This window comes from Myotis yumanensis, unplaced genomic scaffold (assembly GCF_028538775.1).
Source record: "Myotis yumanensis isolate MYYU_CA2020_CCGP unplaced genomic scaffold, mMyoYum1.0.hap1 SCAF_1, whole genome shotgun sequence".
Taxonomy (NCBI): domain Eukaryota; kingdom Metazoa; phylum Chordata; class Mammalia; order Chiroptera; family Vespertilionidae; genus Myotis; species Myotis yumanensis.
Genome location: NW_027223752.1, coordinates 215,742,134 through 215,757,374, shown reverse-complemented (window position 1 = coordinate 215,757,374; position 15,241 = coordinate 215,742,134). Strand labels below are relative to the sequence as shown.

Below are 15,241 nucleotides of genomic sequence, written 5' to 3'. Positions count from 1 at the left end.
GGCTTGCACCCTCTCGCAGTCCGGGACCCCTTGGAGGATTTCCACCTGCCGGCTTAGGTTCACTCCCCGGGAGATTGGGCCTAAGCTGGCAGTCAGACAACCCTCTGGCAGCCCAGGAGCCCTCGGGGGATGTCCGACTGTGGCTTAGGCCCGCTCCCTGCGGGAAGCGGGCCTAAGCTGTTAGTCGGACATCCTTAGTGCTGCCATGGAGGCAGGAGAGGCTCCTGCTATGGTTGCTGCGCTAGCCAGCCATGAACCAGCTTCTGGCTGAGTGGTGCTCCCCTTGTGGAAGTGCACTGACCACCAGGGGGCAGCTCCTGCATTAAGCATCTGCCCCCTGGTGGTCAGTACACGTCATAGTGACCGGTTGTTACCAGTCCTTCTGCTATTAGGGTCAATTTGCATATTACCCTTTTATTATATAGGATTTAGATTTTAGCAAGAACAATAAATTATTTTATAAGGAGAGATTATTTCTAGAGAAAAATGATATAATCTTGTGTTCTAATGCACCTTCCTTTGCCAATCCCCTGTTCTGTATTTGTGTTTAGGAGCGACAAAGACAAGAAGAGGTATCCTGTGGCAAGTTTATGGGAGGTAAAAGCACTTATCTTTTGCTTCTAATGATCTTGTCTTGACATTGAAACTTGGTGTGTGTATGTATGAATTTTAACTCATTTTAAGCATACTTTCATAAAATATGTTACCCAAGAACTTGGATTTGCAAATAAAAGTTCTTTAAAAATTGTTTTATTTTCATAATGAAGAAAACACACACCCTATAATACAATTTAGTTTTCCTGAGTGCTGTGGGACATGTAAGATTTGCTCTAATATATATAGTCAAGGTGTTTTCTGTTAAGATTTGCTCTGAATGAAAGAACTCTTCTGGTTTGAGAGCAATAAAAATGTTCATGTGTTTGAGAGCATCGTTGAAATATTACTTGGCTATTAAAAATTTTTCTTGATGTTACTATTATTCGAGCACAAAAGTCAGCCTGCTCTTCAGGTACATCTGCCAAATTGAAAATATTTGATTCTAGACTTCTCTTTGATAGTATTGTCCTCAGTGATTAGTGCAGGTTGGCAGACCTGTTAAAAAGGGTCTTCCTTTTGTATATGAGTTCCTCCATATACTTGTTTTGTTCACTCCACACTGGGACTGCAGGTTAAAGATTCTTAGGATGTGCTTGTGTCATAGCTTTAAGAGCTAAAGCCGTTTGGGAACTAGAGGTGCCCAAGGGTATCAAGAGTTGTATGAATGACAGTAGTGACTGTTTTTTCACTCTCCAGGAAAGCAAAGGAATGTATCAGAATGTGTTGATATCCCATAGAAATGCTGACGTTACACATTGTTGTGAACTTCTTAGGATGTTCAGTTCCTTCCTTATGTTGAATGTCATTGCTTAATATTTATTGGGTGCCTCCAGTGGATTGGTTACAGATTTGCCCAAATATTGAGGTTTTCAGTCCTTGGAGTGACTGGACAGAACTAACCAGAGCTGCTTTCGGTGGCCACTTTAAGTTGGCTGCAACTTCCCGTGTTTACTGTTGTATATGTCACTATTTTCTGTGTGTCAGTGTGGTATGGAAAAGAGTGGGAAGCGTTGAGTTGATTTTTAGTGAAACTTAGTCATGGCATATTTGAAATATTCCTATATTTACACATGTCATTTCTTGCAGTTATATGAAGATGTATTTTGAAACTTCAGAGTTGCTTTATATTTAAAAGCTAAAAGTAAAAAAACATGTTTCCCCTGGGTCTCTCTGAGGTAAATGTAACAGTGTATAATGTTTAATTTGTATGTTTTTTGTTGAGGGTCTGACACTGTTGATACTGCTTTTGTAGATCCTTCCCTGGTTGGGCATATTGGTCTTGATAATACTGAACAAAAATCATCTCAGAGAACTGGCAAAAAATTACTGAAGACTTTAGCAGCATCTGAAATGCTACCCTTAATGGATCATTGGAATACTCAAACTAAAAAAGTATCACTCAGAGAAATAATGTCGGAAGAAATTGCCTTACAGGAAAAACACGATTTGGTATGAGTTAGTATAAATATTAAGTTGTTATCTTTGACTCTAGGTTGATCATGTATGTTTACTTTGTGATTTTCATTTGATTATATATTTCCTAGTCAGGAATCTGTATTTAACTTGACTGACATTAATGTTATAATTAAAAAATGTTTTAAACGTAGTTGAAAACTGGAGTTTTTTACTTCTGAGAAATTAGTTGATAATCTACATCAGTAAACCAATCTCTGTTAAATATGTTGCTTTAGATTTAATTTTTCAGGCGATTGAGCTGCATATTCCTCAGTTTTTTAACATTTATGCAATTTTTAAATTCTAGAAACATGAAAGAGATCTTTTATCTATATATATATATATATCTCCTATATATATAAAAGCCTAAGTGACCATCTAACCTTTGACCACCCGACTGGTAGCTATGGTGCGCACTGACCACCAGGGGGGCAGACGCTTAATGCAGGAGCTGCTGAGCTGCGGTGTCTTGCAGCTGCGGTTCTCGGGTGACACACCCGGAACCAAAGAGGAGGGAGCCTGATTCCTGGATGCGTCACCCGAGAACCACCCTCGCAATCCAGGACCCCTTGGGGGATATCGGAGAGCCAGTTTCAGCCTGATTCCCGCAGGCCAGGCCAAGGGACCCTACCGTGCACCGGTCCTCTAGCTTAAAGATAATTTCATTCATAAATTAGTAATAAGAAATGTCTGTCTGGCTTTACAGAAGTATCCATCTTTGGAACAAAATTTTTTAGAGAATGTTTTAGAAATTTAACAATTTGAATTAAAAATTTAAGTACCCTTATCTAACTTTTCAATTAAACAAATTCAAACAGAAACTTCATTTCATTTTGAACTTTGTTTTTGTTCCATATTCAGTGTATCTAATTATATCAAGTCATAAGTGAATTTCATTTCCTTTGCATTGTTTGTAGCCTTTTTTGGAATTGTGAAAATTAGTATTAGAGAATTTCAAAATCAGAAGAGGAAAGACCCTAAAAGTCATTTAGTCCCGTTTTCAAGGAAAAAAATAACTCTTAGCTGGTGATCTTAACACTTTCATTTTCTTTCTTATTCATTTGACTGTTCAAAGGAACACCTTTATATTTGGTTAAAATACATAGAATTGGGGCATAAGAAGAATGATGGGGTTCCTCTACTTTTATATTTACTTTCTCTAATTATGTTGTTAATTAAATTGGAAATGTGCTAGCATTCCCATCTTTACATGTTTATATAATCCAAGAAACAATCTCTTCAGTAGGATCTTATCATTTAATGTTGTTTCATATATCCTCTTCAGTTTATTTATGTAAGAAAGTAGATAAATGGATTTTTTTTAAAAAAATAGGGAAGCCTAGAACTTAGCCAAAATGGTATGATACTTTTGGTTGAAATGCCATTTTCCACTGCTGAAACTTGTTTTTACGGTTTTAACCTGCCTTTTAATCTCTCAGTATAATAGTGAACAAATGAACATCTTTGACTTCCCAACTTAATGCACTGTTTTTCCTATTAGTAATTTTTGCTTGTCTTGTCTGGGTTGCATAATAGAAACTATGTTTTGGTCCCAAGGTAAAAATCCAGCAAGAGAATTTTGTGATGTTTTCTCCTCTAATTTTTTGGTCCCCAAAGGAGAAATACATTTTATATATTTTTTTAAAGCAAAGACTATAAAATAAACTTTAGATGTAATGTATGGATAGAATAATTATTTGTAAGATGATTAATATTAAGAGTTTTCGGTTTTTTTGAATTTGAAGTTTTGAAACTCTATGGCCTGATAGATTGCTAATAAATCTGATCGCTGAATATTTTAGTAAGTTCAGATTATAATGCATATTTTAAATAAAACATGAAATGCTTTTAATTCTTGAGGTGGCTCTTTCTCAGGAGAAGTACTTCACCTGAGCTTTACTAATCCGTTCTTTTACTGGCCAGATGGTCACCTCCTGTGGTTCCTCTTTTATTATTATTTGGTGTCATAAAAGGCCTAAATATGGTTAGGCTTCAAAACCTATAACTATTCTAGGATTGTCCTAGATTTACATAATTTCACATTTAGGAATTTTCAGAATCACCTTTGATATTTGATAGGAGCTTATTTTTCAGACATTAGGATCTTTGTAGCAAACAAATTATCCTTAAGTTAGAAATCACTCTAAGAATGTTTACTGTAATCATAGGTTAGGATTAAAGTAGCACATTTTATAAAAATTCTTTTGGTTTAGCAATTTGAACAGGTCCAAATATGACTGGGGAAAAAACAATTAGTAGCAATTCTCATACAGTTATTTTGAAGTAATAAATACGCTTTTGAAACTTAAAAATTGTGAATTTTAAGATTTCCTGTCAACCTGAATTTGCAACTTATTTGTACATTGTAGTTTTTGCCCAGTGAGGAGAGTATGTTTTTGCAGACGTTGTTGACAGCATCACACAGTGTCCCTTTTATGAGGACCATGGGAGAAATTTCTCTCAGGTCTCAGTACCAGAAAAAGCTGTACTTCTCCTGAGCACCTGGTTTGTTTTTATTTTATGGACACTGAGAATCTTTGTTTCCCGCTTTGCTTTGGCCACCATTAGCAATTGAACAAGATTTTGTGGCATGCATTTATGTACTGATTTTACTTGCTAGCTTTATCTATATTCTTACCTTTATTTTCTCTATTCTCTGACTTATTTATTTATACCCTATTTATTTATATAGATATCTTCATCCTGTTTTATATATGTTTGAATGTGTTGAGTGTGTATATGTGAGAGCATATATGTATATATTTATATACACATGCACACATATGTATATGTGTGATTGTGTGTATATATATTTTTGAGCAGCTTCAAATACTTTGTAAAAATAGGATATAAATAAATAGTGCAAGAATACTTATATTACTAATTTTAGCCTTTAATCAGTGTAGAACGTCTATTATTGCTTTTAAATTATTAGTCTTTTTGCAACAGAATAACCATGCTTTTGGATCAGCATAATTTGTATTATAAATTCCATTTTAAGGATTTTTTTTTTTTTTTTTTTTAGAAAAGGGAGTCACTTATGTTTGAAAAAGATTGTGCCACTAAACTAAAGGAGAAGCAGCTCTTTAAGATATTTCCAGCCATTAACCAAAATTTTCTGGTGGACATTTTCAAGGACCACAAGTAAGTGCTAAAAGGATTGTCTGTTCTACTGTGATGTCATTGAAAGCATATATTATACATTTTAATCTAATATTTTTCTGATAATGAATGTAATATACTGGTAGGTATATTATAAACCATTTAATGCAATGTACCTAATGTAGCAGGTGAGCAGTTTCTGGCAATTGGTTTTTATGCCTCCTCAATTTTTTTCACATGTAGCAATTATACATACATGTGTACCTCTTTACTTTTGTGTCTACATACAAATATATACTTCACCAAAGAAGAGGTTGTTTTTTATGTACTATTTTGTAGTAGTTTTGCTGGTATTTATTTTTCCAATCTCTTCTTAGTGATCTGCTCTTTTCTTTTTAAAGTCTACAGAATATTCCATAGTATTCATAAAATGATTTCTTAAAGTATTATAATTTATACATGCTCCTATTGTGGACTTTTTGACTGTGAGAAAAGTTGGAAACCATGTTGCTGCACTGAGCATCCTTGAACAACATACATTTTTGTGTACATTGGTGAATACTATTGTAGGCTAGTTCCTAAAAGTGAAATTGCTGGTTGAGAGTGTGCATTTAAAGTTTTTATAGTTAATGCAAATTTCCTTTGATACAGGCTTTCTGCATTAGTTATATGTACTGATAGTGTAACCCACCTTGATAATAATAATCTTGAACATTTTTGCCAATCTGATGGGAAAAATATTTTATTGTTTTTTTTTTAAATTTTATTTTATATATTTATTTATTTTTATTTATTTATTTATTTTTTTAATTAAATTTTTATTGTTCAGATTACATTTGTTCCTCTCCCCCCCCAATAACTCCCCTCCTTCCAGTCCCCCCCCCCCACCCTCCGCCCTCACTCCCCACCCACTGTCCTCATCCATAGGTGCACGATTTTTGTCCAGTCTCTTCCCAAATCTCCCATTCCCCTTTCCCCCCCAAGAATAGTCAGTCCATTCCCTTTCTGTGTCCCTGATTCATTGTAATCACCAGTTCATTCTGTACATCAGATTATTTATTCACTTGATTCTTAGATTCACTTGTTGATAGATGCATGTTTGTTGTTCACAATTTGTATCTTTACCTTTTTCTTCTTCCTCTTCTTAAAGGATACCTTTCAGCATTTCGTATAATACTGGTTTAGTGGTGATGAACTCCTTTAGCTTTTCCTTGTCTGTGAAGCTCTTTATCTGACCTTCAATTCTGAATGATAGCTTTGCTGGATAAAGTAATCTTGGTTGTAGGTTCTTGGTATTCAGCACTTTGAATATTTCTTGCCATTCCCTTCTGGCCTGCAAAGTTTCTGTTGAGAAATCAGCTGACAGTCGTATGGGTATTCCCTTGTAGGTAATTGAGTCTCTTTCTCTTGCTGCTTTTAAGATTCTCTCTTTGTCTTTTGCTCTTGGCATTTTAATTATGATGTGTCTTGGTGTGGTCCTCTTTGGATTCCTTTTGTTTGGGGTTCTCTGAGCTTCTTGGACTTGTAAGTTCATTTCTTTCACCAGGTGGGGGAAGTTTTCTGCCATTATTTCTTGAAATAGGTTTTCAATATCTTGCTGTCTCTCATCTTCTGGCACCCCAATAATTCTGATATTAGTCCGCTTGAAACTGTCCCAGAGGCTCCTTACACTATCTTCACACTTTCGGATTCTTTTTTCATTTTGCTTTTCCAGTTGGGTGTTTTTTGTCAAATCTTTGGTTTGATTCTTGTGCTCCTCTGGTCTGCTATTGGGTATAATATTCTTTATTTCAGTCCGTGTATGCTTACTTTCTAATTTCTTTATCGTAGCATCGAGGGTCTCATTAGTTTTCGTGAGGCTCTGCTCAAGTTTATTGCAAGCCCTCAAAATTGCGATTTTTAGCTCCATATCCTCCATTTCTGTCATGTTTTTTTGTCTCCGCATCTTTTATGCTTTCTTGGTGCACCCCCTTGTGGTCTTTGTGCACAGTCTTGTTCTAGCCAAGCCTTAATTGTTGTAGTTAACATTAGAGGGATTTGACCACCAGGCCGACTGGCTGTAGGAATCAGCTGTGTGGAAAACTTCAGTCCTCTGGGGAGGCGCTAATCCAGCCTTTGCCTGAGGCGATCGGCAAATGGCTCTGCGCAGGGCTTGGGCGGGGCGGGCTCAACAGGGCGGGGGGAGGGAGCAGCTATGGCTGCTCTCAGTCCGTCCCCAGGGACTCTGCCTCTCTGTCCCCGCTACCGCTGCAAACCTCGGGGGGACCGTAGCCAGACAGTCCCGCTTCTCCTGTTTGAGTCTGGGTCCCTAGAGACTCACCAGGATCTGTAGCCCAGAGTCTGAGACTCCCTCCTGATTGAAAACGACAACCGCGCCCTCAGCCACCAGCCCGCTTTGCGCGCGCACCGCCGCACCACCGTACCTTTAAATTTTCCACACTGCGCCTCCTCTGAGCCTCGGAATGCTGTTGTTTTTCCTTCTAGTTGAAGAGTCTCTCCTCAGCCAGCCTTCCTGTGGTTCTGGTTGATGTCCGTTCCGTCTTTTAGTTGTATTTTTGAAGTGGTTGTTTACGGCGGCATAGCCGGTGTTTACCTATGCCGCCATCTTCGATTCTCCGGCCAAGGCTTCTCATATTTTATTGTTTAAATATTTGTTTTCCTGATTATTAGTAAGGTTGAGTAATTTCATTCATTTCCTTTCCTACTAGTTGATTGCTTTCTTTTTGTCTGTTTTTCTTTTGGTTGTTTGTATTTCTAATTTTAAATTTTTATTTATTGATTTGAGAGAGAGAAATGTTGGTTTGTTGTTTTACTTTTTTATTCCTTCATGATTCTTGTATGTGCCCTGACCAGGGATTGAACCCGCAACCGTAGCATATTGGAATAACACTCTAACCAACTGAGTTACCTGGCCAGGGCAATTTTTTCTAGATTTGCGAGAGCTCTTTATATATTATTTATAGTAATTTTTGTCTGTTAATGTAGATTATAATTATTTTTCCTGCTGTAATACTTATTAACCCAGTATAGTCACTTTGGTCATATACATCTTTTAATTCTAATGTTTTATCAGAAAATATTTTTTTATTGTTTCTGAGTTTTAAGTCTTTTTTAGGAAGTCTACACCCATTTTATAAAAATACTAGAGGCCCAGTGCATGACATTCGTGCACTGGGGGGTGTGGGGGTCCCTCAGCCCAACTTGCACCCTCTCCAATCTGGGAGCCCTCAGGGGAGCCCTCTCCAATCCGGGAGTTTCTGTCTGTCTTTGCAATCATATGAGCGAATTGTCTGAGACCCCAACTCAGTTTGGTTTGTTGCTCACAGAATAATAGAGGCATTTTTTTTTCTTTGCTTCATTGGTGGAGATTTCCTGGAAGTTTTAGGATATCTTCCCTTTAATTTTTCCTAGACACTCTGATTTTACTTATGTCTCTCACCTTTGCTTTCCCTCCATCCCCCACCACAACAGTAACTTGCTCCAGGCTCGCTTTGCTCTAGTGCAGGGGTTCTCAACCTGTGAGTCACGACCCCTTTGGCGGTCGAACGACCCTTTCACAGAGGTCGCCTAAGACCATCCTGCATATCAGATATTTACATTACAATTCATAACAGTAGCAACATTACAGTTATGAAGTAGCAACGAAAATAATTTTATGGTTGGGTCACAACATGAGGAACTGTATTTAAAGGGCCAGAAGGTTGAGAACCACTGCTCTAGTGTCTAGGACAGTGATGGCGGACCTATGACACATGTGTCAGAGGTGACACGCGAACTCATTTTTTTGGTCGATTTTTCTTTGTTAAATGGCATTTAAATATATAAAATAAATATAAAAAATATAAATCTTTGTTTTATTAAGGTTGCAAATATCAAAAAATTTCTATATGTGACACAGCACCAGAGTTAAGTTAGGGTTTTTCAAAATGCTGACATGCCGAGCTCAAAAGGTTCGCCATCATTGGTCTAGGAGATCCGTCTGCCACCAGAACTACGATTCCCAGCATTCCTGGTGCTCCCTGCGCTCTGGGCTTCCGCTTATGGTCCTGGGGCTGCCACCAGAACTATTCCCAGAATTCCTGGTGCTCCCCATGCTCTTGGTTTTCCCTTCCTGCTCTATCTCCGTCCCATGGCCTCCCACTCTGCCAAGTCCTTCAAGCCGCCAGCTCTACCTCTCTGTTCTCTGTCTGGCAAGTTTCCCAAGCCGCTCCACTCTCCACCAGCTCTCCCACTCTGCTCTTTGCCCGGCGCCTGTGTATGCAAATCAACCCGCCATCTTTGGCAGGTTAATTTGCATACTTACCCTGATTGGCTGGTGATTGTAGTGGAGGGACGGTCAATTTACATGTTTCTCTTTTATTATATAGGTTTTTCTTGCTCTGGCCGGGTGGCTTGGTTGGCTGGAATGTTGTCCCATACACCAGAAGGTTGTGGGTTTGATTCCAGGTCAGGGCACATACTTAGGTTGCAGGTTCGATTCCTAGTCAGAGTGTGGGTTCCATCCCTGGTTAGGGCTGGTACGGAAGGCAACCGATCAATGTTTCTCTCTCATATTGATGTTTCTCTCTCTGCCTTCCTCTCTCTCTAAAGTCAGTAAAAAGGGTCATTTGGTTCAGTTACTGTAGTATATGCCTGAGGTGTAATTTTCTAGGGTTGTATCCTTCAAGCAACATCAGTAGTGGACACTGGCTTCCAGCCCCATGAGTGGGTAAGCTGGGTGATTTTAAGAACTAGTTAGGATGTAGATAATTGCTGGTAGCTTCCAGGCCCTAAAAGCTCCTGTGTGTTGAGCATGTCTGAGACAGCAAGATGAGAGAAACCTAAAGTGGAATTGGTGGTTCCAAATGATGCTCCTTCAGGGGTTGTCTTTAATAAATTGAAGAATAAGAAAATAATCACATTATTTTAGATAACTAGTTATCACATTTCAAAAATATTTCTTAGTGCTCAGTTCTTCACTATCTGGCCATTGGAAAAATCAGAGGCATAAATAATTTGAAATGATGAGCAGTATAAAATCATTTATAATTTGCTTTGGAATGAGTTTCTTCAGATATTAGAACATGAGAATTTCAGATGTTTGTCAATTTCTAGAATTTCTTACTACAGATAATATAATATCACCATGAAAACATGCCTGAATAATGTAGGGGTGAGAGGTAGGATAGTGTTTGACTTTTTCCTTTCTGTATCCCTGCTTAGATTTCTTTGACTAAAACCCCATTGCGTAACTAAAAAGTGAATTTCAACACAATAAAAACATCAGTCTAAAGATCTATTGTCTGTATTTGATATTTGAAGGATACTGAAATCATGTGTAAATCCAATAAGGGATTTAAGAAGTATGAAGTGATAAGATGATAGATTTGTTATATATAATCTACCTAGAATAAAAGATCAGAAAAAGAATTATCAATATGTTCTTTTAGTATTCATTTTTAAAAAATATATTTTAATTGATTTCAGAGAGAAAGAGAGAGGGAAGAGATAGACACATCAACAGTGAGAGGAAACCATTGATTGGCTGCCTCCTACACGGCCCCCACTTTGGATTGAGCTGGCAACCTGGACATGTGCCCTGACCAGGAATGGAACCATGACCTCCTGGTTCATAGGTTGATGCTCAACCACTGAGCCACTGGTTCATTTTCTAAACCAGTTTTTGAGAGCCTATACTTGGTGGTTTCCCTCTATCATTGAGTCTTTGAGAATGCATGATGGGCATTTACTATCTTTTTCTTAAATGTTTAAAGGATTGCTTATGTTAATGTTTTTCACATAACTTTTATTTTTATCTATTGACATTCTATTTGTACTTAAACTCTCTACAGCTATTCATTAGAACACACAGTGCAATTTTTAAACTGTGTTCTTGAAGGAGACCCTGTAAAAACAGTTGTAGCACCAGAGTTTGTTCACCAAAATGAGAATGCCACTTCTTACACTGCACAGAAGTCTAAGGAGAAAAAGGTATAGAATTGCTTATTTTTTACTATAATGGTAGATAAATGTATTTGAAAATATAATTGTTTTATTGAGATAATTTAATGATTATTTCTTACCATTTTGACTAGATTGGAAATTTAACCACCAATACCATGTTTGGTTTAGAATGTCTGTTTACTCAAAGTAATGAATTTATAGCTGATTGTGATTTTTCCTTCAATGTCATTGTCATTGTGTACCACTAGCACTTGAATTTCTGTAACTTTTTCTGTGTAGACTAAGCATGAGGCTTAGTTGAGTATGAGGCTTAATTGAGTATGAGTATGAGGCTTAATTGAATAGCAGTGGAATTGTAATATAGATGGGTCTTAGGCTGTAACTATGTGGGCAGAGACATTTAACCATTTGAGAAATTGCCAAATTTTTCCCCAAAGTGGCTGACTATTTTATATTCCCACCAGCTGTGTATGAGGGTTACAATTTCTCCACATTCTCTCAGTCTTTTTGATTATAGCCATCCTAGTGGGTGTGAAGCCTTACCTGGTCAGACACCAACACATGGAGATGGCATGAAGGAAGAAGTTTATTACATGCACAGATCTCTAGCAGCAGGAGGTATGGCCCACCATCCAGGGCCATATGGGAAGCACCAGGTTGGTCGGGAGCCAGAGGGACTAGGTGGGGGAAATGTGGGCAAGAGGCTTTTTTGTAGTTTCTGTGGGAAGGAATAGGTGAGGCAAGGTAAGCAGGCTTAGGATTGGCTAGTTTGAATGATTTCTGTAGGCTTTGGGGATAGGAACCATCCCTAGTTTCTGGTACTTGGCCTGGGTGACTAGGGTATGTTGATGGTAGTCCAGAGGGTGAGAACTCCAAAACCCAAAAGGCAGTGGTTGCAACATGAGCTCTAGATTGGTTGGTTTGCATATGTAAGATGCGCCAGCAGGTGAGTTATTTGTTAACCCCTGGGTTGGGGGTTAGGGGGCTGGTTCTCCAGAGGTTAGCAGGGCCCTAGATGCTAAAGAATGAGAATCAGGAAATAAAAGATATGGTTAACACAGAAGTGATTTCTCGTGATTTTGATTTCCCTGATGACTGGTGATGTTGAACATCTTTTCATGTGCTTGTTGGCCATTTGTGTGTCTTCTTTGAAAAAATGTCTATTTGTATCCTTTGTCCATTAGATAATTTTTTTTGAGGAGTTCTTCATGGTAGATTCAAGTTCCTTATCAGCCATGTAATTTGCAGAATTTTCTCCCATTCTGAGGGTTGTCTTCACTTTTTTGATGGTGGTCTTTAAATTTTGATGATGCATAATCATCTTTTTTCTTTTGTTGCTTGTACTTTTGGTGTTATGAAGATTTAAACCTATTTTTTTCTAAGAGTCTTATAGTTTCCGTGTGCATTATGTTTAGGTCTTTGATCTTTTTTGAGTTAATTTTTGTATGTGGCATGAAGTAGGGGTCCACGTTCAATGTTTGCATGTGCATATCCATTTGTCATAGCATCACTTGTTGCAAAGACTGTTCTTTTCCCAATGAATTTTCTCATCACTGTTGTTGAAAATGAATCGACTAAGTTTTTTGCTAGACCCTCAATTCGATTCCGTTGATCTGTATATCATTGTGTCAGTAGCATATTGTCTTGATTTTGAAAATTGGGAAGTTAAGTTTCCAACTATATTCTTTTTTCAAGATTGTTTTGGCTGTTCTTGTCCACTTGCATTTCCATGTGAATTTTAGGATCAGCCTGCCAGTTTCTACAAAGAAGCTAGCTGGAATTTTTATGGGGATTGTGTTGAGTCTGTAGATCAGTTTGAGGTGTATTGCCATCCTAACAATATTGTGTTCTAATCTTTGAACATGGAGTATCTTTCCATTTATTTAGGCCTTCTTAATTCATTCAACAGGATATTATAGTTTTGAGTATTAAGTTTTGCATGTCTTTCATTAAATTTACTTTAAAATACTTTATTTTACCTTCAAATATGAAAAGCTATTTTTTTTCTTTTTTCTTTTCTTTGATTCTATTATAAATGGGATTGTTTTCTTCATTTTATTTTTGGATTGTATAAATGCATAGAAATAGAATTGATTTTGTATATTACTCTTGTATGTATTAGATTTAGGTTTTTTTTGTTGTTGTTTGTTTTTTTAACAGACCTTTAGTATCCCACTATCCTTACTTATTCATAAGACCACTCAGGGATAACTTGTGTGCTCCATTTTTTAAAAACATATATTTATTGATTTCAGAGAGGAAGGGAGAGGGAGAGAGAGAAACATCAATGATGAGAGAGAACCACCATAGGCTGCCTCCTGCACCCCCCCGCCCCCCTGGCCCCCCCCCCCCCCCCCCCCGCTGGGGACCGAGCCAGTAACCAGGGCATATTCCCCTGACCGGAATAGAACCCAGGACCCTTCAGTCCACAGGCTGACACTTTATCCATTGAGCCAAATCAGCCAGGGCTATTTTTTCTTTTAATATTTCACCATCACTTAGTTGATATGTAGGACATAGCTAATTTTGATATTCATGTGATCTGTTAATGCTGTACATGGGGCAAGAACCAAGTGATACCCCTGATGCCTGTGATCATCATGGATAGACAGGTATAGCCTATTGTAAGGTCCGAAGAGTGTATAAGATGATGATGAAGCCTTCCAGGCCAAACTGGGAATGAAGATTACTTCTTTTCTCTCCTGACGAGAGCAAGGCACCATGGATCATTATGGCACTATGGATCATTATGGTGATGGGAAAGTGTATTGCTCAAAGTTGGAGATGATTGGGAAATGTTGGAATCAGAAAAGGAAATTCTGTGTTATGTAAATGTTGGCCAAAATGTAAACTTTAAGTTATTTGGGAGATTATTCTTAGTCTTTCTCACAAAATGTAGTCAGGTGTCACAATGCTGATAAAAACCTTTTTACATTTGTGAGAATATTCTGTTTGCTATCCTAGGACCCTAAGGGACCACATATACTAAAGAGAAGTATCATGGTACCAGTAAATTTTTTTTTTTTTGTACCAGTAATGTTTTGGTTTATCTGTTTTCAAGAAACTAACATTTACAGCTGTGTTTTATTAATTCTACTGCTTTTCCACTTTAGCCTTTAATAAAATTTATGGGCTTGTTACCATAGGAAATGGTTTTGGTATTATAGTATATCATGTTTTCAACAGAATAAGTGACACTAATTAGGTGAGTTCCTAGGAAGCATATATTTCAATTTCACTTGGCTCCTGTTAGTGAAGTTATAGTAAACCATAGAACTATCGGGTACAAAAATAAACCTTAGTTTTGTTTTAAAAGAGAGTGGCTATTTGAGAAAGCATCTCTCATTATAGCTGTTTTTTTCTTTTAACCTTTTGCACTCCGCTGTCCCCTCTCAGGGGACATCGGAATTCTAGCATATCACTCGGATGTCCCCTCTCAGGGGACATTGCAGTTTATTAGTGATTACGGGGAATTGAGTTATTTCAACGCAACTTTTTTTTTTTTTTTTTAATATATTGATTTTTTACAGAGAGGAAGGGAGAGAGATAGAGTTAGAAACATCGATGAGAGAGAAACATCGATCAGCTGCCTCCTGCACATCCCCCACTGGGGATGTGCCCGCAACCCAGGCACATGCCCTTGACCGGAATCGAACCTGGGACCTTTCAGTCCGCAGGCCAACGCTCTATCCACTGAGCCAAACCGGTTTTGGCTTCAACGCAACTTTTTGAGACATGCATGTTTCCCTGAAGTTTTATCTTGAAATGGCACAGGAAATTAAATCAAAATATCGTAAAATTACTAAGATATATACAAGAAATGTCAGCGGGTTTTGTGTCGGATTAAACAATAAACTACATATTCCCGATGTGGGACAAAGAAAACGGGACTGCATTGTGTGTTCTAACAGGAAAACACCTGGTGGCAGGCGTCAAACCACTTATTACTGTCAAACATGCACTAATCAGCCTGCAATGCATATTGGGGAGTGTTACAAAACTTATCATACTGTACAAAATTATAAACAATAAAATACTGTGTTTTTTGCAAATATACATTCCTCGATGTCACCCAATTCATATAAGTCCAATATCATTATAATACGTTACTTGGTTCCAAAATTATACTAAATAATACGAGGGT

At 37.6% G+C, this 15,241-nt stretch overlaps 1 protein-coding gene across 1 annotated transcript in view; it reads left to right on the top strand.

Moving 5' to 3' along the window:
- N4BP2 (NEDD4 binding protein 2) overlaps positions 1-15,241 on the top strand; it is a 101,676-nt gene that overhangs the window by 42,714 nt on the left and 43,721 nt on the right. The window contains exons 11-14 of the mRNA XM_070397712.1: positions 552-597; positions 1,850-2,046; positions 5,078-5,196; positions 10,986-11,124. Coding sequence (XP_070253813.1) covers positions 552-597; positions 1,850-2,046; positions 5,078-5,196; positions 10,986-11,124 — 501 coding nt within the window. The remainder of the gene's footprint in view (positions 1-551; positions 598-1,849; positions 2,047-5,077; positions 5,197-10,985; positions 11,125-15,241) is intronic.